This window comes from Melopsittacus undulatus, chromosome 3, assembly GCF_012275295.1.
Source record: "Melopsittacus undulatus isolate bMelUnd1 chromosome 3, bMelUnd1.mat.Z, whole genome shotgun sequence".
NCBI classification, from domain to species: Eukaryota; Metazoa; Chordata; class Aves; order Psittaciformes; family Psittaculidae; genus Melopsittacus; species Melopsittacus undulatus.
Genome location: NC_047529.1, coordinates 13,294,545 through 13,321,662, shown reverse-complemented (window position 1 = coordinate 13,321,662; position 27,118 = coordinate 13,294,545). Strand labels below are relative to the sequence as shown.

The 27,118-nt window shown below is 39.9% G+C and overlaps 1 protein-coding gene across 7 annotated transcripts in view; it reads left to right on the top strand.

The window, feature by feature from the left end:
* The window catches only part of DTNB (dystrobrevin beta), a 197,035-nt gene that overhangs the window by 37,263 nt on the left and 132,654 nt on the right, over positions 1-27,118 (top strand). For all 7 annotated transcript variants that reach the window (XR_004549462.1, XM_034060608.1, XM_034060607.1 and 4 more), the window contains 4 exons: positions 1,144-1,298; positions 6,794-6,899; positions 13,592-13,758; positions 23,155-23,279. Coding sequence is in view for 6 of the 7 variants with exons in the window: in XM_034060608.1 (XP_033916499.1) it covers positions 1,144-1,298; positions 6,794-6,899; positions 13,592-13,758; positions 23,155-23,279 (553 nt within the window). In the remaining variant the exon portion in view is untranslated. The remainder of the gene's footprint in view (positions 1-1,143; positions 1,299-6,793; positions 6,900-13,591; positions 13,759-23,154; positions 23,280-27,118) is intronic.

Here is a 27,118-nt window from a genome sequence, read left to right as displayed (position 1 = left end):
GCTAAGCTCTGTGCAGTCAGGGGTGGCTCAGGGACATCTTCCATTCCCATGCCCACAGCTGAATGTGGCCTTGGGGGGGAATCTTGCCAAACCCCCTTCTTCCTGCTACTGGATGTGACCACCCTCCCTCCCTTTCTTTTTCCATATATTGACAAGACTGCTGAACACCTTGCTCAACCTTCTTTCTGGTTTCAGAAATGTGTTTAGCACCACTGTGCTAATTAAAAAGCATACCTTTTCTCATACCACACATTCCTCTTATCACAGAGTCCTAGAATCACAGAATAGTTTGGGTTGGAAGGGACCTTAAGGCTCATCCAGTTCCAACCCCCTGCCACGGGCAGGGACACCTTCCACTAGACCAGGTTGCTCCAAGCCCCGTGCAACCTGGCCTTTAACACTGCCAGGGATGGGGCAGCCACAGCTTCTCTGAGCACCCTGTGTCAGGGTCTCAGCACCCTCACAGGGAAGAACTTTCTAATATCTAATGTAAATCTATCCTTTTTCAGCTTAATTCTTAATTTCAGCATAATTCTTGTGGAAGGACGGAAGTTCATAATCTAGCTCTTCAGTGTGTGCAGTTTCTCTGGTACAAAACTCAACTCAATTTCCTCTCTCCTCCAGCTCAGCTGCCTGGCTGGGGAGTCTCAGCCAGGGACAGAGGTCAGAGCACCCCAGTTCTCAGCACATCTGTCCCACACTCTCCACCAACCCTGCAGCGCTGGAACTCAGCCTGGCAGTGGCATGCACCCAGCTTACCATGGGCTTTGCCAGTTTGGACTTTGTGATTCTTACAACTTCTTTTAATTCTATGAGACCTCTCAGAGGATTTTTAGGTTTATTTTGAAGGTATAAGCTTGAAGGTATTGTGTAACTTTTATACCGCCTCCTTGCTTCCCCTTTGAGTTAATGCACAGGCAGAATCTTATCTCAAACTGTGTGAGATGGGATGGAGGAAACAGAAAGATTTATATCATAGCATGTTCAAATACATCCATTTATAAATTTCATTTTGAGAATTTCATAAGAAATTATGTTCAGAAGAAACTAAAAAGAAATCTCTTGGGGCTTAAATGGATTGAAATAATTATATTTTCCTGTAGTAAGCATGTATTTACTGTAGGGTTTTATGTTTTCTTGCAGATATTTTCTCTCAGATATCAGATTCAAATGGACTAATGATATTTACAAAGTTTGATCAGTTTTTGAAAGAAGTTCTAAAGCTTCCAACTGCTGTCTTTGAGGGGCCTTCTTTTGGATACACAGAGCATTCTGTTCGGACCTGTTTCCCACAACAAGTAAGCATTAACCACCCAGGATTTCTGTATCATGTGTTAAGCCTGGGTGGGTCATGGTTTGGATGGGAGGTTTGGAGAGGGGGTCGTAATAAATGCTATATCACCTGGGCAGTTTTAAGACAGTCTGAGTAATTAAAAATAGGATGCCTGAGTCTTAGGCAACTAAATGATTTTGCATAATTTTGGTTGTTCCCCCTCCTTGAAGGGACACTTCAGTTCCCTATTGGAACAGCAAGGATGTTCTCTTTCTTTTCTAAAACATGAAACACAGTATTTTTACTATTTTCCTGTGATAAATATTAAGCTTTCTCAGTGTTTTGAGAGTGTTAGTTTCAACAGATCACTTGTTATGTGGTTGGGCCTGTACGACATAAATACCTGGTGTGCGCATAGTTTATTTTTAAATCAATTTGACCATTATGCTTACTGGTATAGCTGTTTTTTTTTCCAAAATATGTCCACTACAGCTGATGTTTGGAGTAGATGTTGGAATAATGATCTTAAAGAGCTTTTTATTCTTTATTCATTTATTGAAATTTAATTGTTCCAAGGATTTGTTTGTAATTTGAAATAATGTAAATAGTATAAATAGTCCTTACATCAACTGTAAGAATGAACCTAGGTAATCGTAGGCCTAAAATTAAATGTTTAGATTCTGGTCATGATTATGTTCTGGAAGAAGTATTTCTGAAGTATTTAGATTTAATCGTCATTTTTGTCAAACTTAATCAGCAATTAGAATATTTGAAACACAACACAGTAGAAAAGAGCCTTTGATTTAGGAAATGATGAGGGCTGGGAGTTACTGAGGAGAGACTTTTGGTTTACCAATAGTGTAATTAATAAATATTTATTTCTGTTTCCATCATGGCTGATATATTTGTGGGCCATACTTGTTTGCATGGGTATGCCACCCTTTCTGATCTGATCAAATCATGTTTCACACAAGTGGCACTGCTTTTGAATGTAGAGCCTCAGCCTTACTATGTGGCTATAGAAGTCAGACATTGAATTCTAAGCCCCACAGGGTCTGTCCATGTCTGCAAAAGGAACAGGGATGGGGTTTTGTTTTGTTCAGAAGCCTGGATTCTGTAAGTGAAATTTCTTACCCCTAAAGAAGGGCTGGTGTAGCTCCCTAGACTTTGACAGTTGGCTGAGATCTCTAAGATAATTAATGCAAATTTCACTACTGTAGCCAAGTGAGGTATAGTAACTGCCCTTGAGTCTGAGCCAGCACTTTGCCCAGGTGGCCAAGAAGGCTAAGAGCATCCTGACTTGTGTTAGCAATAGTGTGGCCAAGGAAGGCCAGAGATCATTCCCCTCTACTCAGCACTGGTGAGGCTGCACCTTGAATCCTGTATTCAGTTCTGGGCCCCTCACTACAGGAAAGACACTGTGGTGCTAGAGTGGGTCCAGAGAAGGGCAGCAAAGCTGGTGAAGGGTCTGGAGCACAAGTCTTGTGAGAAGTGACTGAGAGAACTGGGGTTGTTCAGCCTGGAGAAAAGGAGTTTCAGGGGAGACCTTATCACTCTATACCTGCCTTAAAGGAGGTCGTAGCGAGGTGGGGGTTTAGTTCGGATATTAGGAAAAATTTCTTCCCCAAAAGGTTTGTCAAGCATTGGAACAGGCTGCACAGGGAAGTGGTGGAGCCCCTGGAGGGATTTAACAGATGTGTAAATGTGCACTTACGGGCATTTCTTAGCGGTGGGTTTGGCAGTGCTGGGTTAGGGGCTGGGCTTGATGATTTTAAAGGTCTTTTTCAACCTAAACAGTTACATGATTCTGATTTGCCTGTGGCTTGCCTGCAGCATGTCTTAGCTCTCTGGCTTTGGCTTCCATGAACAATAAAGCTATTCTTCATACTGATTTACTTTTAGAAATTCCTTTGCTCTAATTTTATTCAGCAAAACAAAATCTCTCATGGAAGGCCAGGTTTGTAGAGAGTGGTAATATTTTTTTAATTAATCCCGATAAACAAGGTATCCCAAGGTGGTTCTTTCATTTATTGGAAAACTTTGAAATGGGTCCCAGGAAGTAGATGGATAATCTGGTTTAGAATTAATCCCATTTTTTTATGCCTCCCAGATCTGAAAACAAGCTTCCCAGAGGTACTTCTGTGATATTCTCCTTTTACAGCCTGTGATTTTGCTCCAGATGGCATTGGTAAAGTTGTGAGGTTTCAGACTTCAGCATGTACATGACAAACACATAAGCTACATTTGCAGTAGTTAGCTAAATACTGCTTTGAGCTGTCCTGGGATGCTAAGGCCAACTGGAATTGTCTAACCACATCGATGTTACTAGACTCTCTTATTCCCTCAAGCAGGGTGGTTACATGGAAACTGTTTATTAAAAATGATTCCTAGCTGATAATAACACCTGATCTGGGCACTGGAATCATTTGGGAGAGTGAGTAGTTAAACTAGGCACAGGGTTAATAATATGAAAGCATGCTTGATTTGAGTTTCAGCGCCAGGAATATTCCCTAGTGTTACTTAAGCTACCAAGTGGCAAATCCTTCCTGGCCAGCTGTGGCTCCTGGCTACCCATGGAGGTCTTGGTTCCGGGAGACACTTTCCAGATGCCAATGCCTAATAGTTTGCTTCCGTTTGAGAGGTGAAAGGGCAGATAGGCAAAGAAGTGTTGGTGATTGTATACCCTGCAAATTGTTTCATTTCTTGGGTCACGGGGGAATAATTCCAGTTTGTTGCCCACACAAAACAGAGTTTATTGGGATGCTTTTGGCAAGAGCTGCATTCTTTGTGATGGCCTCCAGATGTATAAAGAGCTTTCAGTAATACTTTGCTATTCTAGGTCAAGTGGAGGATTCCACAGATGTAAGATATCATGTCATATTTTTAAGACTTGTTCACTTGGCCACAGCCCCTGTATTTGTCAGGGATGTTGTATCACCGTGACATTCCCTGCCTTGGTCAAAATCCTTCTGTGTTAATGGCACAGCCTGTCCTGTTGTTGCAGAGGTGTGTCCACTTTACATCTCATTTACAGAGCAGTTTAATTGCAGTGTTCCTACTGAGCTGAGCCATTCACTTCCGAGACTTGGGAGCCAGGAACTTGGCTGCTGTACAGTCCAACTGCACATCATTCTATTGAAACTCAGCAATACAAGCTATACAAGCTGGCCTGGGTAGGCACTGGTTTGTGCATGCCTTACGCAAAAGCTTTGCTGAAGTATTGGCTGACTTATGTTTCGCCAATAGCATGGCTGATAGTTCAACTAGATAGATCACAAACTTAACAGTGTCAGAACGATGTACAGTTGCTAAAGTGACTAATAAGGATATATTAAGGACAGGATGGTCTTGTGTATAAAGAATGACATAAGCATACTCTAATAGAGCGCAAGGCACAGAATGGTTAGAAATACAGGTGAGGTCTAATACACAGCTCTTTAGACCAGTATAACTTGTTTTGACTGCTGTAGAGTTATAAATCATGTATCTTTATGCAGGCTCAGGGGATGTGTTTTTGTGCCACATTTCCCCACATGCATTTTGTGGGGAAATATATGCATTAACATCTTGTTGAAACAAGTGTGTTGGCAGTGCAGCAATAAAACTGGCTGATTTTTTTGCTGTTGAAGCAAGCCTATGGTGTTCTAAATACAAGGATAGCATTGGTATAACCTGTCTCTGCACCCACCTGCAGGAAGATCTGAGACTGCAGAGCTATTAAGAAAAGTAGGTATGCTAACATCAGTTGGTAAAAACAGTTATTAAAATGGAGTGGAGGCAGCAGGTGATCACAGAGATTATCTATGCAGAATTGCATTTGTTCTCCTGGGGAGCATTTGACCCTCATGACTGATGTGCCTTCACATTTACTAATTTTCCATTTATGTTCTTGGAGTTTGGGAACTGCTGGCAGATTATTTAATAGTTGTTGCATCACAAATGGTGGCTGAATGATATTTTGTGGTTGTTCCATGGCTGGATTCTGAACCCAGTAGGAAATGTTAGACCAGCTACAAGAAAGGGCTTTGTCTAGGCTCGTTCTCTGAGACATAATTTCTAGGAGGAAACTGCTGTTTGCTTTCTTGTCAGCACAGCCATTAGTGAGAATGCCTCTGCCCAGACAGAGAAAATGTGGCAATGATAATATTGTGTGATTCTTTTTGGTCAATTGGTTGCAAAATATCCTACCTGTATTGGCGAAAAATCCCCAAAGCCTGTGTCCCGACTGCCCTCTTTTGAGTTACATGAAGTTGCTTCACTCTCTACACAGGATTCTTGTATATAGCACAATGAAGATCTGCTACTTTTAGGTAGTTCTGCCACTCTCCATATCATATATCACTGTCTAGTCATATCTTGGTTTGGGTTGGCAAGCCCCTTAAATCTCATCTAGTTACATCCCCCTGCCACAGGCAGGGACACTTTCCACTAGATTAGATTGCTCCAAGCCCCATCCAACCTTGTCTTGCTCACTGCTAGGGATGGTGCAGCCATGGCTTCTCTGGGCAACCTGTGTCAGTGCCTCTCCCCTATTCACAGGGAAGACCCTCTTCCTAATATGTAATGTAAATCTACCCTCTGTCAGTTAAAAGCCATTCCTTTTTGGCATCGTAATTGCAAATGAAAGCTACAATTAATTTCACAGCCCCTAGAAGCCCAGCCTGGCTTTTCCTCCAGCCTTCCTTGCCCTCCCTGTTGTGGGTGTTCTTTGGAGTAGCACTGCCATATGCTAAGGTGAGATAAAGTACCACCTGACCCGCTGGCCACTGGCCTGAGAGGTTCTTACACATCTTGCTGCTTGTGTGCAGAAAGCAACATGATCTTTCTTTGTATCCACAAGATTCTTCACTGGTTTTCTTACCCGTTGTCTCCATCTGCTAGTATTTGCAGCAGCTCTTTTCTTTTGCTCACTTGAATACAAAAACTTAGGAAATACTACTCTTCACATGCCTGACTTCCCTCTCCTAATGATTTCATTTCAGTTTCATTCTTAGTCACATCACTTAAAATCTGGTTCTCCCTTTGCCTCCTTTTTTTCTTGTTTTGCCTTTTAAAAAATCGTTTACTGTATGCATCCTGTATGAATATTTGTTGTAATTTATCTTTTATGTGTCTGCTTTTTAGTCCTGTCTGTATGTTTGAAATACCATCTTCTGCATTAAATAACCTCTGCTCACATTTGTTGTATTCCTCTTCAAAATAGGAATCCTTAACTGCATCTGGGGAACTAATCCAGACTGACCAGCCCTCCATTTCTTGGAGTTTTCTGTTCATTTGTTTATAATTTATTTTTGTATGATTATATCATGTCTACACTAAAACCTTCTTTGTGTTAACTGCTTGCCTAACATAGATTGAAACTCCCTGAGCAAAGAAGTTGTGATTTTTATCTCTTTCTAGTGTATGAAATGTTTCTGCTAGAGAGAATTTGAGTCATAGAAAGATTTTAAGGCTGAAATAGTTTGGGGTATATATATATATATTTCTTATAATTAAGTTCTATTTCTCTTTTCTTTGCAGAAAAAGATCATGATAAACATGTTTCTAGACACATTGATGGCTGATCCACCTCCTCAGTGCCTTGTGTGGCTGCCTCTCATGCACAGACTTGCCCATGTGGAAAATGGTAAATGGAATATTTTCTTGTTTGAAACATCTGGTCAGAGCGGGGTTTCTGTTCAAAGTATGTAAATGTGCTATCCTTTCTCAAGTAACAAAGCACATATGCCTTTGTTGTTCCTACTGTAATGATCTTAGTCCCAGAGCATTTAAGCCCAGACTTTTGTTGGAGGGAAAAGGAATGAAGACTGATTCTTTATGAAATCACCAGGACCAATGTAGAGCAAGTTTAGTTTCAGAGTTCTAGCATCACTAATAGCAGAAGATGAAAAAACAAGTAGCAGAGAAACAATATTCTCTCAATGTTCGTGTTCTGAAACTCTTAAAACCCTTCACTTGGATGATGCTATAACATATGTTTTCAAGTGCTGACTCCCCAAGATTTTGGTTCCTATTCAACTGTTTGTCTTAAGTAGCATTTGAGCACATGAGTCACTTCAGTGCTCGCTATGGGAGGTAAATCCTGAGCTCCTCTGGCTTCCAGGCCTTTTCTTAGCTAAAATTCCCTGGCTTTACAGCCTATGGAAAGTATTTAAGAGCAATAAGGGACAGAAAACTGGAGACTAACAGTGAGAAAAGAGTAGTGGAAGAGGCAGTAGCTGCAAGGGCTTTATGGAGTTTAGGGAAGCAGAAAGATTTCCTGCAGAAAGTCATGCAAGTGTATTGAAAGTATGTGTTGTTTATAGTGGAAAAAAGGTTTAATTTCCTGTATAGTTGCACCCAGCATGTGTGCATGGTGTTTTGTATGTGACTTCTAGAAAAAAAACCCACAACTTTTCTTTTTCTTCAGCCATAAACTCCATATTTTGCTTCTTTCTCCACAGAGTAAAATCATCCTATCATCCATCAAAACCCCTGCCTTACTAGTTGTTACCTCTTCTTCTATTTAATGTACTCATAGTAATTTCAAGGTGTATAGACTTCTTACTTTTATGACACAGGTAGATAAACTTCAGCTGCTGGTTTTGCCTAGCAGTTTACAGGCAAGGCTCAGCATGCTGTCTCTAACTAGGTTTTCATGATCTGTATTCCATTCTCTGTTTCTTGACATTTATGCATGGGTAAGTGTTGCTGTGATTTTGATATGCTGGGTTTTTGGCATTTGTTTCATTGTCTTCTCTTGATCCTCTTGCAAAGCATATCTGGTTGTGAATTTAATATGCATTTGTTAGTAGTGAACAAGACTGGAGTTGTGATGTTCAATGGGCCTTCTTTATTGCAAAAGAAGAGAAGGTGAATTTCCCTAGTTGCTCTGTATATTCACAGACATTTCCTGATAACTGTGGGTCTCATCAAAAAAAGTGAATATTTTTTTAAAGAAGTTTGAAAGGAGCAATTTTGTGGAGACAAATCTTACAGGAAAGCTTACCAAAAGTTGAGGAGGTTGACTTGTTAAAATATTAAGTAGACTGTGGTACTGCAGTGTCTTTCCCATCCCGATGTGACAGTTTGCATTAACAGAAGGGCAACAGGAACTTCTTGCTTTCTTCTTCCATCCTCTTACACTTGTAAACTTTTACTGCGAGAAAAGCACATAGGGTGGAATAAATGTGGTAAAGAAACAGACAGGAAGATTTTTCATATGAATTACAGGTCAGGATAGAATTGCACAGAGCTTAGGCAAGAATGAAATGGTTAAACATAAAGTTTGAACAGAAGTGACATGATTGAAAGATCTGGAGATAATTCATAGTCTGGTCTTTTTGTCTGCTTGAAAGTACCTGGAGGAAATTATTAGATGCTGAGTATAAAATCATCCTTACAGATTAGTGCATGCTTTCCTGCATTATCTGGCAGCATTATCCTGCATTATCTATGGCTCTTACTGTGCAATATGGCTGCTCTATAATATGCTGTCTTCCTTGGGAGCAGTTGCATAAGTGCCCCTGTGGCTGATGCTTTCTTCCATGCCACAAGAGACTCTCCTCACTCGTCTCTTCTGCCAACCAGTTCCTGGATTTAATCCTGTGTTAAACAGAAGAGCCTTTTTACACAGAGGTTTAGCATTCAGATTACTTCATAGCATAACTTCTAATGTTTGGGGCACTGGAATTATGTTTCTAATTCTTATCGGCCCCTTCTACAGTTATCTCCCAAGCTGCTTGCTGAATTATGTTTCCATAAGTAATTCATGCCACTGTTGTTGCTCTCTAAGTTACTATAATTTTAACTTCCTCAAAAACTTTTATTCTGTTGCAAGTGATATTTTTGCTCCAGAATCAGCTGCATTTCATCTGCTGAGAAGTGCTGATTAGGTGTCATTGCAGCTTATGTACAGAGGTATGTGGCAAGCCACAGCAGGCTCAGCAGGCAGGGAGATCAAGCCAGGATTGTGTCCCTACAGTAAAAGAAATTAAGGGAGGCTTGGTGTTGGGGGCCTGACTATGGGAAGGTAAAAATAGCAGATTTGAAGGATTGAGACAGTAGAAGAAAAGATTTTGGGATTACTAGCATGCATGGTAGGAAAAGTAGTGTTGAGGGAAAGCATAGCTCTGCTTACAGATGTGCCCACTAAGGAAAAGCAAGGCAGAAACTTTTTCATTTTAAAGTCTGGAACGGGACATACACAAGGGTTCATTTTTGCTATGGATCTGGATTGAGTATCTCCTATTAAATGGTCATTTTCAATGATTAAATATTTTAGAATCATAAAATAGTTAGGGTTGCAAAGGACCTTAAGATTACCTAGTTCTAACCTGTCTGCCATGGGCAGGGATGCCTCGCACAAAACCATGTTGTCCTAGGCTCTGTCCAACCTGGCCTTGACACTGCCAGGAATCACAGAATCCCAAGGGTTGGAAGGGACCTTGAATGATCATCAAGTCCAACCCCCCTGCAAGACCAGGGTATCACACAGGAACTTGTCCAGGTGGGCCATGCATCCACGCTATATATAGTTATTATCCATACATTCTCACAGAAGTCAACTACTGACACAGAGTACAGGATGTCCATTCTTAACAGTGCCATAAGAATATTTTGAATGATTATAGGTATGAGTATTTGCTTGAGGAATACATTTATAACAATAAATAAAAGAATGGAGCTTCTTTGGACTAATGGTTCTAGTGCTTCATCTCCCTCACAGTATAGAACTTCTTCCTTTTGTCTAACCTGAACTTCCCCTGTTTAAGTGTTAACCCATTCCCCCTTGTCCTGTCACTACAGCCTCCAATGAAGTGTACAGTCCCTAATGAAGAGAAGTCCTCAAGTGACCTGAACAGGAGAAAAGACAAATACATTTTGCAACACCATATTTTATGACATTCAGAAATTAACAAAAAAATGTAATATCTACATTGGATTATACCACCTGCTGTTAAGGCAGGAAGGGGAGCTGGCAGGTTGGCACTGGGAGGAAGCATGCTGTTCCACTTCATTTATTTGTGTCCCAACCATAGCTAAACTTCGTCACTTTCAGAAAAAGGAAATAAAAGCAAAAACTAAGCAAGGAAAAAAAAAAATCCCACAAAAAAGTGCATCTCTTTGTTTTCTGTCTTGATGGCCAGACACTTTGCCCATGATCTAATAAGCTCCGATAATGATTGTTCCAATATTCTCTTCACCAGTCCTTTTGAGAGCATGCTGCTTGCAGTACACTGAGTGCTGTCACCGTTATTATTTTGCCTCATGTTTTGTTTTATCAGAATGTTGTTACTGCTTTCTTAAATCAAGGATGTCAATTTCAAGTGTTTGATTCTTTGGTTCAGGACACTGTAGTACGGTTGTTCCCTTTTCATCAATAGTAATCTCTTCTAAATGCATGGAGCCAGAGAAGATAAGAGAGAATTTTGAAAAGGTGGGGAAGAGACAAGATGAAGTGGTATTCAGAGGTAAATGGAACATTGGGTGATGAGCTGATATCAGTATATTGTCTTTTATTAAGGTAGTGACCTAGTGCTCTGGCTTGGCGGGAGACAGCAGCCCTGCCCCAAGCAGAAAGGATATTGCAGGAGAGTGTGTGTGGGGAGGCATCTGTCTGTGCAAGAAAAGTCTTTAGGAGCCTGTGACTTCACCCATCTTTCCTTCCAAAGGCAAATTCAAATGTGTGTAAAGGTTCTTGAAAGATTTGCTTCACTGCTTCTTAAAATTCTTCATCAAAAAATTTCAACACCTTCTTGGACTTGAAGCTGGGGTGAGATCAGTGTTTAAATATGCTTAGGGTGAGAAAGTTTTTTCCTAATGTTCTAGCATGAGTTTTTTCTTATTGCAGTTTAAACTCGTAAGTACCTGGGGTTTGGCCACTGGCTCTGGAGAATGTATTGCTATTTTGTAAGTACCTCTTGCTGTTTGATGATACCTTCTCACAGTCTACTTCTAGTGAAGATGTCTACCAGATATCATTCAGCTAATTCTGTTGCTTTTTCCTGTACATTTAATTAACCCACATCTTCTTTGAAAGGTGATGCCCCAAATCAGACATTTTTTATGATCATTCAGTGTGTTTATGAGAAATATTGACCAGTGTGTGTGACCTGGAATAAAGCCCTTTGCTCATTAGATCTTTCCATTTTGGCAATTGACTGTTCTATGGTCTTTTTTCCATGGGATTCACATCCAGGTTACAGTTCTTTCATCTACTGTGTATTTCCATCTGTCGTGAGTACACCATGGGAGACCAATTTAGTAAGAATTACTGAAGTAAAATGAAAAGCTGATGATATTTGATGCCCATTCTCTGTTTTCAAGGGCACTTACTCTGTCATGGAAAAACATTAGATTGATTTGGCAAACATTGTCCCTGGCTCATTTCTCTGTTGTTCTTCAGGTGCTTACAGTACTTGGCTTCGTATGTGTTCCAGAGCGTATTTTGCAAGCTAAAACAATGTGAGAAGTCAGTAGTTACATAGGTATAATTTCATAACTTTTTAAGGATCATACTTACAATTCTTGTAATGTCCCTTTTAAATCCCCTGCTGGTTTTCTCTCATTCTGTTTTTCTAACTTCTGAATATTTTAACCTTCATTAATTATTTGTCCCAGTTTTCACTTCTGTAGATTTCCTTCTGCATTTTAGGCTATTGAGGAGCTCTTACATTTTAGCCATATTGGTCTTTTACTACAGTCTGCTCTTTCTCCACTGAGGTATCTTATGCTTGTTTCTTTTAACATAACTTTTAAGGGACTGACAATTTTCCTAACTCCAGCTTCCTGTTGAATTGTTTCTTGTAGCCTACTTACTAAATCCCATGAGTTTACTGAAATCTGCTGCATTGAAGTCACACTTTTCTCTCCTTCACTTCACAAAATTCACAAAGTTACTCTGTTGTCATATTAAGGTCACTTGTTATCATCTTCTTCAACCAGTTTCTTTTCTCCTGTTTGATACAAATCTGGAAGTCTTCCTTTCCATCGCTTTCTCTACTTTTTCATAAAAAAAAAAGTCACCAGCTCCTCTACAGTCCATTCCCAAGGAGTATTTCTACACTGAAATCCCCTACCATGATCTAGTCCTTCACTTTATACAGTGTTGCCAGTTGCTGCAATAAAGCATTGTCCGCTTGACCATCTTGGCTTAATTATCCATGGCAATTCCTGATCAGGTTAATGGTCAGGTTGACTTTGCTTTGATTGTTAACCATGTGTTTTCCATAGTTTTGACATATGCATCCACTCTTGAAGTAGCAGGCACTTGAGCACTGCTTAATTGGCTAGACCTTTCCATAGATGCAGTAGCTCTATGTTAGCTTCATTGCCCTGTGCAGAACAGCTAAGTCATCATTTTAATAATAAATCAAAACTTCAGACTTTTTAATTATTTCTCTTACATCTTTCGGTAGTATATAACATATCTGTGATTACTTATGCTCTAGACCCACAGCAATGCGAAACCATATGCCCCTGTAATTCACTTCCATGTTCACCTTTCCATTCTGTCTCCTGTCCCTCACCTTCTAAGATGCATTTCACATAGTAAGATATCACATTTACCTCATTCTCACTTTCCTCTTTGTTTTGTTCTGAAGACTTCTGTCCTAAATGGAGCAAGTCTGTGAGTATTTGTTCATGGGTAGAAGAACAGGGAAGAAGCATTTATTTATTTATTTATTTATTAGCTTGCTCCTGATGGTGACTCTGCATGATCATACCTTATGTAATTTTCCAGTTCTCAAGATGTTAAGATTTAGAGGTACATCAGGTATTTCTTCAGTTTAAGCTGTAGAGGTACAAGAGGCAGCTCACTGTTGGGGAAGAATGAGGGAAGTTCTTCAGCTGAGAGGTGATACGAAGCAGAAGCCCATTGTGGTGCTCTGAATTTGTCTCTCCTGTGAAAAGCGCTCTCAGCTGGCTTTGGGGCAAAGGGATCTCCTTCAGCAGCAGTTAACCTTTGCAATTGTTGCTTTTCTGCCTTTCTGTCCACTCACATGTACTCTCAATATTGTTGGACATCTGTGGAGATCTCTGGGGTTGAGTATATCCCAGGAGGGGGAAATCTGCAGACAAACTATTGAACTTGTCAGGTGGAACCATACTTAAGTTAATAGTTAATCTCACTGAAAGTACCTGCTCTGCACTCAAAATCCATGACCTGTCCAGAATAACAAGTTGGTTTAGTGGTTAAAATAACCTTGGGGGGGGGGGAGGGGGGGAGGAGTGGGCACCTTTGGAAGCTCAAATGAAATTTGATGGTCAAGGTTTTCCTAAAGTTCACTTATTACTTCCTTTTTTTTCTTTCCCTCCTCCTTCTGCATCTCTAAGTCTTCCATCCTGTGGAATGTTCATACTGCCGGTGTGAGAGCATGATGGGCTTCCGGTACCGATGCCAGCAGTGCCACAACTACCAGCTCTGTCAAAACTGTTTTTGGCGCGGCCATGCAAATGGTCCTCATAGCAACCAGCATCAGATGAAGGAGCATTCATCTTGGGTAATTCATCTTTCTTTGTCATGCTAAACCAACCGCCTCTGTACCAACTTACTCTGAAAGTTAAAGTTTTAGTAGAACTGCACAGCAGGACTTGTAAAGGTTTTTAAATACAGGAAAGCATATCAATAGGTAAAACTGCACTGGTTTTATTACAAGTAACATGAATTTATTGATGGTTGTCATGGTATTCGAAGTTCTGTTCAATGTACACAAGACAGCACCATCCTCCTCAGGGCCTTAACATGTGTTCTCTTCACCTCTGCAAAACAGCCCTACTTTTCTTATATTTTCCTCTGTTCTAGCTTAAGAAGACTTAAGGTGCAATACCTTTTCTCCCCAGAAAAGTAAAGCAGCTAGCATGAATGGTGTGCTACAAAAGGAACTTTATCCAAGTGACATCTTTAAATATAGTATTTCTTTAAGAGAAAAATTCAGTGTTGTCATTGTCCTGACAACTGCAAATATGTGCATTGAAAACTCTTAACTAAAAAGCCTTAAAGAAATTATATGAGAAATAATATTCAGTTGGATGACTACATGATAATCACATCTCAAGAAATAAGACAATTTTAGATATAAATCCCTGGTTTATGGTGCAAGATTAAGCCCAACCTTTTACTAATTCAAAGAGAAGTTCAAATGATGATTGGATTATAATTAGTAATTATCTTCATGAGGAAGAGTCATTATAGTATTACTGTTTAATTTAGAAAATTGAGGCTTAGTACCATTCAGTAGTTGGAAGGCAAAGATAGGAAAATTTAGTCTTAAATATTGTCCCTTTTAAACTGCATGGGTAATAAACTTCTGGAATGCTTAATCTTAACTACCAGTAGATCATTATCCCCTTAAGTACATATAAATCCAGTCTGTATGTTTTAATAAAAAGACATCTAAATAGTAGCTCCAACTCTAATATAGAGATTTCTTTCTGAAGCCCTGTGTTTGCCGCAAGTCAAGCTGGATGGACATGCTCTGTTCTGGTACTAGGAGCTGTGAACCTGCTGTCCTCCTTTGTTTCAGTGTTACCTTCTGAGGCATTTGATTTTTTATAGGCTGTACAGAATGAGTTGATTTTAAGCTATAATGTGAACTGGAGGTGGGAGAAGTTACATAAATGGAAAAGAAGGATATGCAGGCTTCTGTCACTCTTTCGGTAAATTAAACAGTGCAGGTTGTTGTGTGATTGGAATCTCTGGACTGTCAGAACAATCCCTAGCATTAGCATGGACTAAGCAGCTCCCAAGGTAAGGATTATTAAGAGTAGCTCAGGTGAGGAACCATGCATACTAGACACTCTGGGATTCAGCCACCTTGCTTTGGAGATCAGGAATTCACATTATCTGCCATCAGGACCAGCAGTTTCTTTCCCTACTCTACCTGCAGCAGGAGAAGAGGGAGTTACACATAGAAGCAACACTTAACAAAATGAGGAACTGGAAGCCAAATTACTGGAAACAGCAGATGATACTTGGGATTTTGCAGAACAAAAGGAAAGGGTGTATGTAAGAAAATAATGATAGTTGGTAACCTTGAAAGAGGCTAGATTTTAATAGCCAATAAAAATATTAATACATTTGGTATTGAAAACAATTGGTCCAAAAGCCTGCGGAAAGAAATTTAGCAGCAGCAAATTTGACTGTCTTATACAGGAAGAATATGCAACTCCTTCTAGTAAAAAATTGCAGCAGTAGGTGAAATGAAAGGAACACTTTTCAAAGATGTGCTTGTGTAAATCTGCCTGTAGGAGGTTTGTATAGCACAACTACAGAGTTACGCCAGGACGTGAGCCAAAAGAATAAAAGATACAAAGAGTGAAGGAGATATTTACATTTCTTGTTCAGCTTAGGCAGAATGCAAATCAAGGAAAGATGACATTTAGAAGCTAAAGGTTGTATCCAGGTGAAGCAAAGATGAAAGATGGAAATTGAGGACAAAAATGGAGAAGTTTTAATGAAATCTGTCAGCTGGTGAGCTTGGGGAATCCCAAGTGTCTTCTTCATGTCAGTCTTTAGTAGGACACTTCTGCCTTCACTAGCTGGTGACTAGTACTGCTTGGGAGAAAGGCAGAGCTGAACCTGGTAATAAAATGAGGAACATCCAACAAAGGAAATGCATTTGAAGTCATCTGTTCTGGGTGTTTTAAAAGAAGATGCAGTTCAATACAAAAATGCCAAAGGTCTCAGGTGGGACTAAGCAGACACAAAGTGTTTTTGAAGGATGCACAGCTGAGGAGCAGTTCTGCAGAAAACAGCTGGAACTTGCATCAGCAGCACTGAACTTGTGGAAGAGATATATTGGTGTCTAGAAAGGGAGATGTAACTGCAAACTATGCATCATATCTTGATGCAGCCTCATGTGAAATAGCATGACCTACTTGCATGTCTGCTCAACAGTAGTATCTCATATGAAGCCCCAAAGACCGCTGCTGAGCAGAGCTGAATGTTATGGCTGATACTATAAAAAAAGTTTATTTTTCCTGGGCTTTCAGTTCTGCCAGATCTAGTGCCATCTTGTATGGTGTGTTTTCAGAGTTTTGGAGCCCTAAGACCCAGAATAAGCACTAATAAGTATTTTCATAAGGTTCTTTTTCCTGAAATTCAGAAGTGCCTTTGATTTTTCTATACTATAAATCACATAGTATAGTGCTATATATATATATCTGTAAAAGTATATATAAATATATATATTACTGTAGTAATTACATAAGGTCAGGTAGAAACCTTGTTTTGAAGCAGAGGTTTTGCTTCATGAGCACACTGCTTGTTGAGGCCTGTTTGGGGGGAAAGAAAAAAACTTCAAACACATTTTCCTTCTGGGCTATTTCAATCTTGTTTTATTAAATAGCCTTAAACACTGATTCATTTAGTTATGTACATGCAGCAGAACAGAAAATCAAATTGTTCATCTTGAAAGCATGTAGATTAGTCATTGTTCATTCTGTTTGTTTATTTTTGTAGTCTGCTAAGCTTCAGCAGTCTCTGTCATCTATAAATTTCAGGTAAAATGTTTAACCAGCCAAGTTACCCTCGAGGCTTCTGCCCTTGGGTGTATGGTTTGATGGCTTGTTATCAAGGGTAGTTGACTTAGAATGTTCTTCCTGCTATAAATAATGGAATGTTTGTTATTTATATCCACCCTTAACATGTTGGAGTGTGTATCAACAAACCACCCCAACATTTAGTTGTTTCTATAGTGATAATATCTATGGCTTCCGTTGAGAAGTCATTACACCCGGTACTAATCAAATCTAAAACAAAAGACAGACCCTTTTATCTAGCAAGGTAAAGGCTAACAATACTGTAAGTAGCTTTTAATAAGATTTTGCTTTCAGAATTACATCTCTTGTATTTCTGGTTCATTTAATTTCCCATTTAAACTACCTTAAAGTTATTAAAACTTTTTGAACATGATTTTATTCAATCCGCCATAAACAAGATGAGAGGGAACACGGTGTTAAACAGTGTGCTCTGCGTCCCCGTCATGTTGCCGTCTGTGGGGGAACTTCCACCATCCATGGGCTCCTATTTTCAAGCTCTGTGAAAAAAACCTGTTCTAATTCCGCATTTTCCAGCAGAGGGCATGCTGCCCCCGCGGACATAGGAACAGCCCCGCACATCTGAGGGCACCACGTACCTGTGCTGCCAGAGCAGGGGGCATGTGTAGGCACCTCAGCTTCCTCCAGCCTGGTCTAGTGGAAGTTGTCCCTACCCATGGCAGAGGGTTGGAACTGGATGACCTTTAAGGTCCCTTCCTACCCAAACCATTTTGTAATTCTATGATTCTAAGATACTAGAGGAAAATTGGGGGGGGGGGGAAGAAAGGGAGAAACAGATAACTTTAAAACCCCAACTTTCAAACAAATGTTCTTGCCAACCAAGTTTGAATTATTTTTGTATTACTTATAATTACCATTGTAACAATTGTTTACTAGACCCTTTTGATAAAGGGGGACATGATATATGCATAGGCAATTGGAAGAAGTTAGGCAACTTTTGATAATGCAGTTTGTATTTTCCAGCTTTTTAATTAATGATGGAAGAAGTATTTTTTAGGAGAGGTATCCTTTGATAGGAAGGCAGGGGGACGGACAAGATCTATAAACCATTCTGAAATGAGAAGGATCTGGCAATACACAGTACAGGTGCAAGGGGGTTTCAAACACATGGAACATCACAGTTGCATTTCACTGATAATTTCTCATTACTTTTGTCATAGAAAACAGTTTTCAGGGATATCTGTCAATAACATCTTAGCAGAAGGGTCCAGTTCATTTTTTACTTGGTGTACATACCTTTGTGTGGATCATGGCAGCTCCAAGAGTGATGCTCATCTGGATGCAGGCACAGCTCAGTTTTTTCTAAACTTAAGAACATACGTACTCAGTACTTGCCATGTGTTTTTTTGGGAGGTCTCAGTGTAGTATGTTACTGATCTCCCAGGACAGTAAGCTAATAAAAATAATGATTGCTTATTAAACAAAGTATAGAATTCAGGACAGTCCTTGCCTGATGTATTAATGATACGTTAACTAAAATAACTAACCCTGAGTGTTTGGTTTGCATTTGATTCTGAGGCTGAGTGCCATAAGACAAGTGCTTCAGTGGTTAATAGGAAAGGTATTTTAACCTTATTTGTACTCTAAAAGTGGAATGTGAAATCGGCTGAAGAGCGCACTGTGCAGAGCCAGGATCTTCAACTTTTTACATTACAAAAGGGAACAAACATTCCAGCCTCTCTGAAGTATTTATTTTGCTTTTTTTTGAGCTTCCTCTGGAGCTGGAGAAGTCAGATGTTGTTGCTGGTAGGTAGACACTGTTTGGGATCATGACAACTCTTTGTGAGTGTTGCTACTTAGGAACCTCAGTAGTGCTGCTGAGGAATGTGGTTCTGCAGCTCACTGCTGTGGTAGCTGTGAAGGCGTGCACACCAACCAGCACTGTGCCTGCAGAAAGACAGCTTGTATCATATTTATGTGTCCTGTTCCAACCTTGGCTTCCTGATCAGCTGAAATATGAATTAAATGTATCATCTAGAAAGTGGTGGTGGAAGTGATGTTGCAGACACAGGTCTGGTTATTTGGATTCATACCCAATCCAGTATTCTGCCTCTGACTCCAAACTTTGTGTTTTAGAAGACAGGAAACCTGGAGGTGTGTATCTCAAATAACCAGCTCAAGAAGGGAATGTCTAGGAACTGCATGCTGAATTATGACTGTTTAGAAGATTCATTGATTCCTTATATAAGGTAGCTGGTGGCTCTCACAAGTTCTGTTATCCTATGCATGATGAAAAAGAACTTAAACCTCTTTCTTTTGAATATTTATTGATTGACTTGAGGAAAGCTTGAGTATTCTCCACTGATAGGTCCAGATACATAAAAGGCTGAGAGTTTGCTGAAGAAGAAATCTTAGAGAGCCTGAGATTTAAAAAGATTTGTTGTGTGCTGAAAAATAGGAGTTCAGCAAGAACTGCTGCAGTTGTTCCTTGCTAATGTGCTTAGAACTGCAAAGCACTACCAGCATATTGCTATAGCCAAATTGGCACCTGCATCCTGTGAACCTTTCTTAATGCTGCGGAAAAGAAACCTTTCATGAATGCCTTATGGCTTAACATTTTGGAGGACAACCAAAACCGTGAACACCTGTGTCCAAAAAGGTTGCTGAGGCATTGTCTTCAGATAAACAGCACATACTTCAGTTATGTGCCTGATGTTTTTTGTATCATCAGCCAGTTGCCATCAGACTGATATAATGGCCGCAGTAGTGTAGCTCCTGCTGAGTCATGTACTGTGCCCATGTAGGAAGTAAAACAAAATGGATTGCCTGCTTGCTGTTCCCGGGAGAGTGTGTGGAGAAAGCTGAAGGCAGAGTAGCGTGTTGTCAGCTGGTTTCTACAGTTACGCTTCTGTAGCAGAAGGCAATGTTGAGTGCTTGAAAGCCTCTGAAAATAAAGGCACACCAGACCATTCTCCCATCCAAAGCTGAAAATAAATAAGACCATAAATTGGACTCTGGAATGTGTGAAACCTTTTTCAAAGTGTGAAATTCCTTATTGGTTTTAACTACCAAATTTATTAATACTGGGGATTTTGCAGTTGTACATCCGAATTCCCAGCCAACTGAGATCCTGTTACGACAGATACTAAGTTGCAGATACTTAATAAAACATGATTTATTTTCAGCTATTCACATCACAAATATAAAGTCAAAAAGAAACAAGATGAACAGCAGGGGAAGAAGATGATAAACAAGCAGCAGTGCCAGTGGTGGGCACATGGGTGGTAGCAGCAGGGAGGTTTGCAGTGGTGGTGCCAGTGATGGGGAAAGGGACTGTGAGTCTGTGGGTTTGCTGTGGTGGAGAGGACTGTGTTACCCTGGGGCTTCCTGTTTGTGTTTTCTGCTTTGGTGAAGGAAAGAGTATCCTATCTTTGCAGAATATGGCAGTGCCTCCACATGATATCAGACAGGCAGGAGGTCAAGATTAGCAACAATGAGGAGAGAGAAGTGGTTGTTATTAGAAATTTTTACAGTAGAACTCATCCAATTGAAAGAAAAAGCAGCTATTTCCCAGGAAAACGAGACAAACATAAGAGGTCTACTTGCTGGTGAAGCACGTACTCACCCTGCCCTGCTCTCCTCACTGCCAGCTGTGCTGAGGAGCATCATCAGAAAGTCGGGATCAATGGAAATTATCTTTCCCCTGTAATTTTCAGAAAGCAAAGCTGCAGCAGTGGCTCAGTTGTAAGGCACTCTAGACAATGCTGTATTTGTTTGACAAAACAAATGGTGGGATAGCACAGTAGAATATTGTGTTTGTTACCAGAATGGAACAAAAAAAACCAACCCAAACCTTTAAAATAGCCTAAAAATACTGCAAAGAGGAGGTCGCACAAAAGGCACACTGAGAATACATGGTCTGTGCAGAGACCAAGAGATAAACAGGGTAAAGAGTAAAATAGGAAATACTCTAAAAGGAGAAGAGGAGAACAAATTGAAAGAGAAATAAATATGGAATTGTTGAACATGTTGAAGAGTTAATTTAGGAAAATTAGAATTTTACTTTTGGTATCACATTTGTGTACATAATTTAAATTTTACAGTGGACTTAGTAAGAAATAATATAATGATTGGATTGTGGTTTTCATATGATTTCAAAATATTTAAAGGCTGGGGATTATCTGTAGAATCTTTCACAGTGAGAGTGCTGTGCACTTCAGCACTGTTTGCAGGAATCATCCCTTGATCGCAATCTGACAGGTTTTCTCAGCACATGAGAAAAAAATAAAAAAAAAATAAAAAAGGAACCCACCAGTTTACTACCATGAGTCTTTTTAGCACTTACTATTTAGTGAATCAGTAAGCTGAAGTGCTTCTGGAGATGCTGTTTTTTTGGAGCTCCTTATAGGACCCTCAACTGAAGCAGTTGATTATCTTGCCATCCTTATTACTGAAGCCCTTGCTGGTGAATGCAGATAACAATCTCACACCCATAACAAGATTTTTGCAGTGGTATTTTGGTGGGGCCAAGACTTTCTGCTGCAGAACCTGAAAGTAACACATTGGGAAGATCAATTGCACATTCCACTAGATATCTGAGGGCTGTTAGATGGCTATTGCTCTCTGTGGCCTTCATGCGTACTGCTGCTCCACAGTTTGGATGTGTGGGCTAATGAGTAAGAATTACAGAATCTGAAAGGAATTAGGCTGTAACATATTGAATAATTGGTTTAATCTGTGAAAAGTACAGTCTTGAGGTGGTAACCAGGCCAAGGTAGCTACCACTTGAATCTTCTTGGACATGTCCCTTTCAGTCCAAAGCAGCGCATGATTCTGTGTGCTCCAGGGATGAATATGATCATGAGTAATTCTTTATTTATTTTTTTTCCCAATACTACAATCATCATTAATTCAGAGGCAGCCTCCATTCATGGTTTTTAGAGCTCTCAGTTAGCATTGACTATGAGTCATAAGGTGATTGAAGGAGAATATCTGCAGTTAAGGACCAGCTGTCCTAGTATGTTCTCATAGGTATCCCCCTCTTCTTTCTTTTCTAATTTGAAAGGAATTTTTCTCTTTTTTCATTGTTTTCCAGTCGATATTAATATTTTACATTATACTTAAAATGCTTCCCAGTCTGCTACAAGCAATGTAAATTCACAGAGGGAATAGCTTCCTTATACACACAGGTTCTCCACCCAGAAAAGCCTTTATTGCCTGATTTATGTTGCTAAAGCCAAGAGGTCAAGAACTGAAGATTCTTGCTGGTTTAATAATTACTAATTGTTTTTTTAATTCTTAGTAAATATTCATAAATGTTAGTAATTGCTAGTTACTAATTTCTATTAACTGTAACTACATGTAACTCCTGTCCTGGGTAGCCTTGCCTCCTATTCAAATCAGTGTTAGTCTGAGTTTTAATTTGAATGTGCATTAGGAATTGGTCCTAATTCCACTTTGGAATGTCTTACAGGAGGAGTAAAAAAAATTACATAGAAGTAATTAGCCACTAGGTTACACATACATGGGCTGTTAGTGAGTTAGATCAGAAAAACAGGACTGCCAAGTGATTTTTCTCATAAAAGTGTTATCTGGCTTCCCACATCACTGGTGTCACCTCAGTGGATGCAATAACATTTTAAGACTTAATTTTGTAAGTCAACTTTGGACTTAAAAAAAAATGTTTAAGTGCCTCATTCAGGGCAGCTGTTGATTCTTGTGTGTTTGGCAACACTTATCCCCAGCCTTTCACCTTTCCTTCGATGATTCCCGGATAGCTGCTCCCAGGATATTAGTTAACACAACCTAGTGAACTTGTGAAAGAAAATAAAGAAACCAGTTGTTCCGATCTATTTTAACACCATGCTTTGCCTTGGCTTTGCCTACAGCAAACAAAACAGTTGCAAGTTGTCTTTCAAAAATCCTTTGCAAAGGGTAAGGGGAGGGGGCACAGCACTAGCATCCTGTTGAGTCCCATAGACAGGAATGAGGGCAGATCAGCAGCTGCTGAGTCTGGGCACCAGGTCCTCTGTTCCCCCCTGCCCTCCCCTCAAAACACGATGCCTGTGTTCAGAAGTTATTGTAAGTATAAGAAATCCCTTAATTGGATATGATTGCCCCTTGATTTATTCCTCGTAGAAACACCAGACAGCATCTTCATCTTACATACTTTTGTTAAACCCCTTTCATATTTTGATATTATAGCACAAAAAAACCCGCACAAAACCACAAAACTTGTTTGGGTGTGTACTAATTTCTTGGGTACAGCAGCATGTAGCTGGATCTTTCTGATTATTCTAGTACAATGCATTTTTTTTACACTTTTCTATTATCCAATTGCATGTATTACCCTGCTGTCCAGAATGGTCAACTCATTTTGTCATTCTTTTCAAAAACAGAAATCACCTGCAAAGAAGCTGAGCCATGCAATTAGTAAATCACTCGGTTGCGTACCAAGTAGAGAACCACCTCGTCCTGTATTTCCTGAGCAGCCAGAAAAGCCACTTGATCTTGCACATATAGTGTGAGTACCTATTTTGTTATATTTTTCACTTTATCAGTGATACAAAGCAAAGCACTTGTGGCTGTATTTGACTTGGGAATAGGCTATCAGAGAGAAGCCCTTGGAGGGGAATTATCAAGTTGCAGTGCTGTAACTGTTAAAGGTGTTTCTCTGAAAAATGATTGGAAGCATTTTGTTTTGGTAAGAATACGTTGCTAACAAGAAAAGAGAACTAGAATATGTTTGTGTGCAGTTAGACTAAGGCCTGGTTCTATATTCTACTTGCATCTTCTAGCATTTCAAAGTACCATTCTTACCTTTTGCACATCATATTGGATCAGACTAGTTTCTCATTTACAGTAGATTAAAATTATATAAACAAAACAGTGTTAAACATATTTGTTTGCAAGTTAACGTTGCCTAATATTAGTAGCAGCAGGATTTAGCTTGTTGCTGCTGCCTGGGAGCAATGGCTTTACATTCTTACTTTTCTCACTGAGAGGTTTTCTATGTTTCTCTGAGCAACAGCATCAGTGTTACCTTTTTATTCTGATCTTACTGTTGAACCCATGGAATGATTTTAACGAAGTAATGGTACTGGTGTTTTTTTTTAATCAGTCTGCTTCCCCAGTTTGTCAGTTTTCACATCAGAAGTTAAACCTGAGACAACAAAACCCAAACAAATTCTGTTATTGTATGTGCGAGATAAACTAAACCTCCAAATAGATCTGTTTTAAAGTCCTACAGAGTCCTGAGAAGAAGCCTTTTTGTGTATCTAAGTTTAAGCACATGCTATAGAGAAGAGTAAGGAGAGAGGAGTAAAATAAAGGGATATAATTTCTGTAAAATGGAGGACTCCCATTTTCACAATTATTGAGTAATTTTTAGTTCTAAGAGTAAGTGGAATTGATGCTCTTCTGGTTTTCCTTCAATATCATTAATACCAGATTCATTCTTGAGCTGCTTCCTCTGGCACAGTTTCTGAGTGAAGAACTAAGCTGTTCAAATCTGAATGTCTTCTAACCTCTGACAGTTCAATATTATGATGTGCTGCTTTGGCGTTTTCTATTGCCATCTGATTTGGATTGACTGGCTCTTCTGTACGCTCCTTTTAACAGTTGTGGCAATCGTTAAGAGAAAGCTGGAGGCTAGCTTGTCAAAGTATTGCCAAGGTGAGAATTGCAAAGCTTATTGTAGTGTGATAAAACACTGGTGTTGGCTTTCTTTTGTGAAAAGCATAGATGACCCGTAACTTGACATGGCAGTGTAGTCGCAATGCTGAACTCCTTAGCCTCATAGTTCTGAGCTTTACCAATTTCTGCTTAGCTGTGTGATTGTTTTCTGCAGTTCTTGCATCACTGAGTATTTATAAACTTTTATAATGCTTGCTGTAGTTCTGTGCAGTGAGGGGAGATGATCTGATTTAATGCAATAGGATTGTGCTGATTTTCTCTGTGAAACTGCACTCTTAAAAAAAACCCAAACCAACCAACCAAACAAAATTCTTGTTATACTGCTTTTCAATCCAGAGCTGAAGTCTGGGCTCTGCTGTAAATGAATGGTTTATCAAACCCACTGAACAGGGTTGTACATTGTCCACAGAGTCAGCCCCATGCCTTAGCCAGGATGTGCCATGGAACTTGTTGCTCATCTTTACTTCTGGATTTTCTGTAGTAAGGGTTCAGCCTCACAAAATACCATTTCTTGTTTAAAATCTTTATCAGCTCATGAATCTGTTCACATTTTTCTTTTGATTTTTTTCTGTGCTGCTTCCATGTTGAAATGCACAAACATTCACAAGAGAAAATTAGCAGTTTACAATGTACTACTTCTATTAAAAAAACTAAAAAATATGTAATTGCATAAGTGCAGTGTATGAAAACAATTCCAGCAGTGGCACTGTACCTGCCTGCATGAAGGGGGGCTGCAGAACCTGATCCCAAAACTATGAGCCGAAGTTTTTCTTCTAACAGAGATTCCCAAGTTTGATGAATTACTTCTTTCTCTTGCTAGGACACATTAATTTATTAATGGATCAAAGAAGTTTCAGTCCTCAGATAGACAGAGAAAGGTGAAGGCAGAATTAGATGGCTTACTTTTGTATTTTTAATACATGACCCATTAAAGGTGCTTTTAGATAAGCTGGTTTCCAGTTGGTAACAGCCTCTGCCTCGACTTAACAAACACAGCATTGCCTTTTTCCTGTGCCCAGTCGCATGAGGTAGCAAGATGGGAGCTGCTAGGGAGATGCTAGTGGGGTCCTGCTGGGCAGAAGGGAGCTGAAGGCACCCTGGGTAGCCTTGCAGGAGCATATGGCCCTGGGGACATGTGGGTAGGGGTACAGTGCAACATCCTCTGCAGTCACTGGGACTGCTGCCTGGATACTCCTGGCAGCAGCAGGACAACTTGGAGACATCTGCCGATGCTGCCAACTTTAATAAAAAAAAAAGTGCCCTAAGAAACCAAAGTATTGGGAAATTCTGCCTAATACTCAGGGACAACTCTAGGGAACAGCGAATAATGGTCTGATGTAAAAATAATGTGAGTAAATTATTTATGTCATACATTAAATCACATTAATATAATGAGGTCTCCAGGGAGACCTTACTGTGTCCTTAAGTAGTACCTTAAGGGGGCTGACAAGAAAGCTGGAGAGGGACATTTACAAGGACATGTGGTGACAGGACACAGGGAATGGCTTTAAATTGCCAGAGGGCAGACTTAGATGAGATCTTAGGAAGAAATTGTTCCCTGTGAGGGTGCTGAGGTCCTGGCACAGGGTGCCCAGAGAAGCTGTGGCTGCCCCATCCCTGGCAGTGTTCAAGGTGAGGTTGGATGGGGCCTGGAGCAACCTGGTCTAGTGGAAGGTGTCCCTGCCTGTGGGAGGGGGGGTTGGATCTTGGTGAGTTTTAAAGGTCCCTTCCTACCCAAGCCATTCTATGATGAAAATATAAATAACATAGGACAAAAAAGACCTACTGGTGATAAACTTTAGATTTTTCTGTGTAAGAGATACCATGTAAAAGAATAAAAGTTCCTTTTTTTTTTTAAAGGCAGACAATCTCCCTCCCCCCTATTTTTTAAAGTGGGAACAGTGATATAGCCAGTGGTGATTTTTTTAATAGAACTTAACTCATAAAGAGGAATCACTTAGGGCCACAATGAGTCACTGTTCAGGTGTCAGTGGTCATGACCTGATTACATTTGTTTCATGTAAATAAGGTGTACATCAGCATCTACCACAGGCTTCGGAAGAGACTGTCTCACAAAGCTGGAACCAACTTCAGCTGAGTAAATAAACTAAATTATTAATAACTTGGAACAGTTTAAGAATACGTGGCCAAATGTTCCAGGGAAAACAAGGCTTGGAAGGGAAAAAAAACAGCTTTAGTCATCAAGGGAAGGAGAAAACACAACAAGTGGTAGTAAAGAATGTAAACTGATGGTTTACAAGTTACTGGGGAATGATTTCCAGGTTTTGGTCTCGCAGGGGACTGCAGCTGTGCAGTGTAATGATGCAGCAGTTCTTCCTTCCAGAGATAATGTGAAAGGATGTACAACTGCACTGCCTACATTCATGGTCCAACCTGCATTTTGAAAGAGTTTCTTAATTTGGATACTTTCTGCTGGTTGTTGATATGTCTTCGAGCACTGGAAGAGAATTCGTATGATCTCATTTCTTTTTTCAGGGCAGCAAGGGGGTTGTGGGGAATGGAGTCAAACAGGACAATCTCTGACATGTTGTATTTACCAACAGGGCTTGGATGGTGAATAAAATAACTGAGCAGTAGGTATTTTGTTGATCAGTAAATAAAAAGGTAACTGCTGCCAATCAAGCATAGGCTTTGTGCAATGTGGTA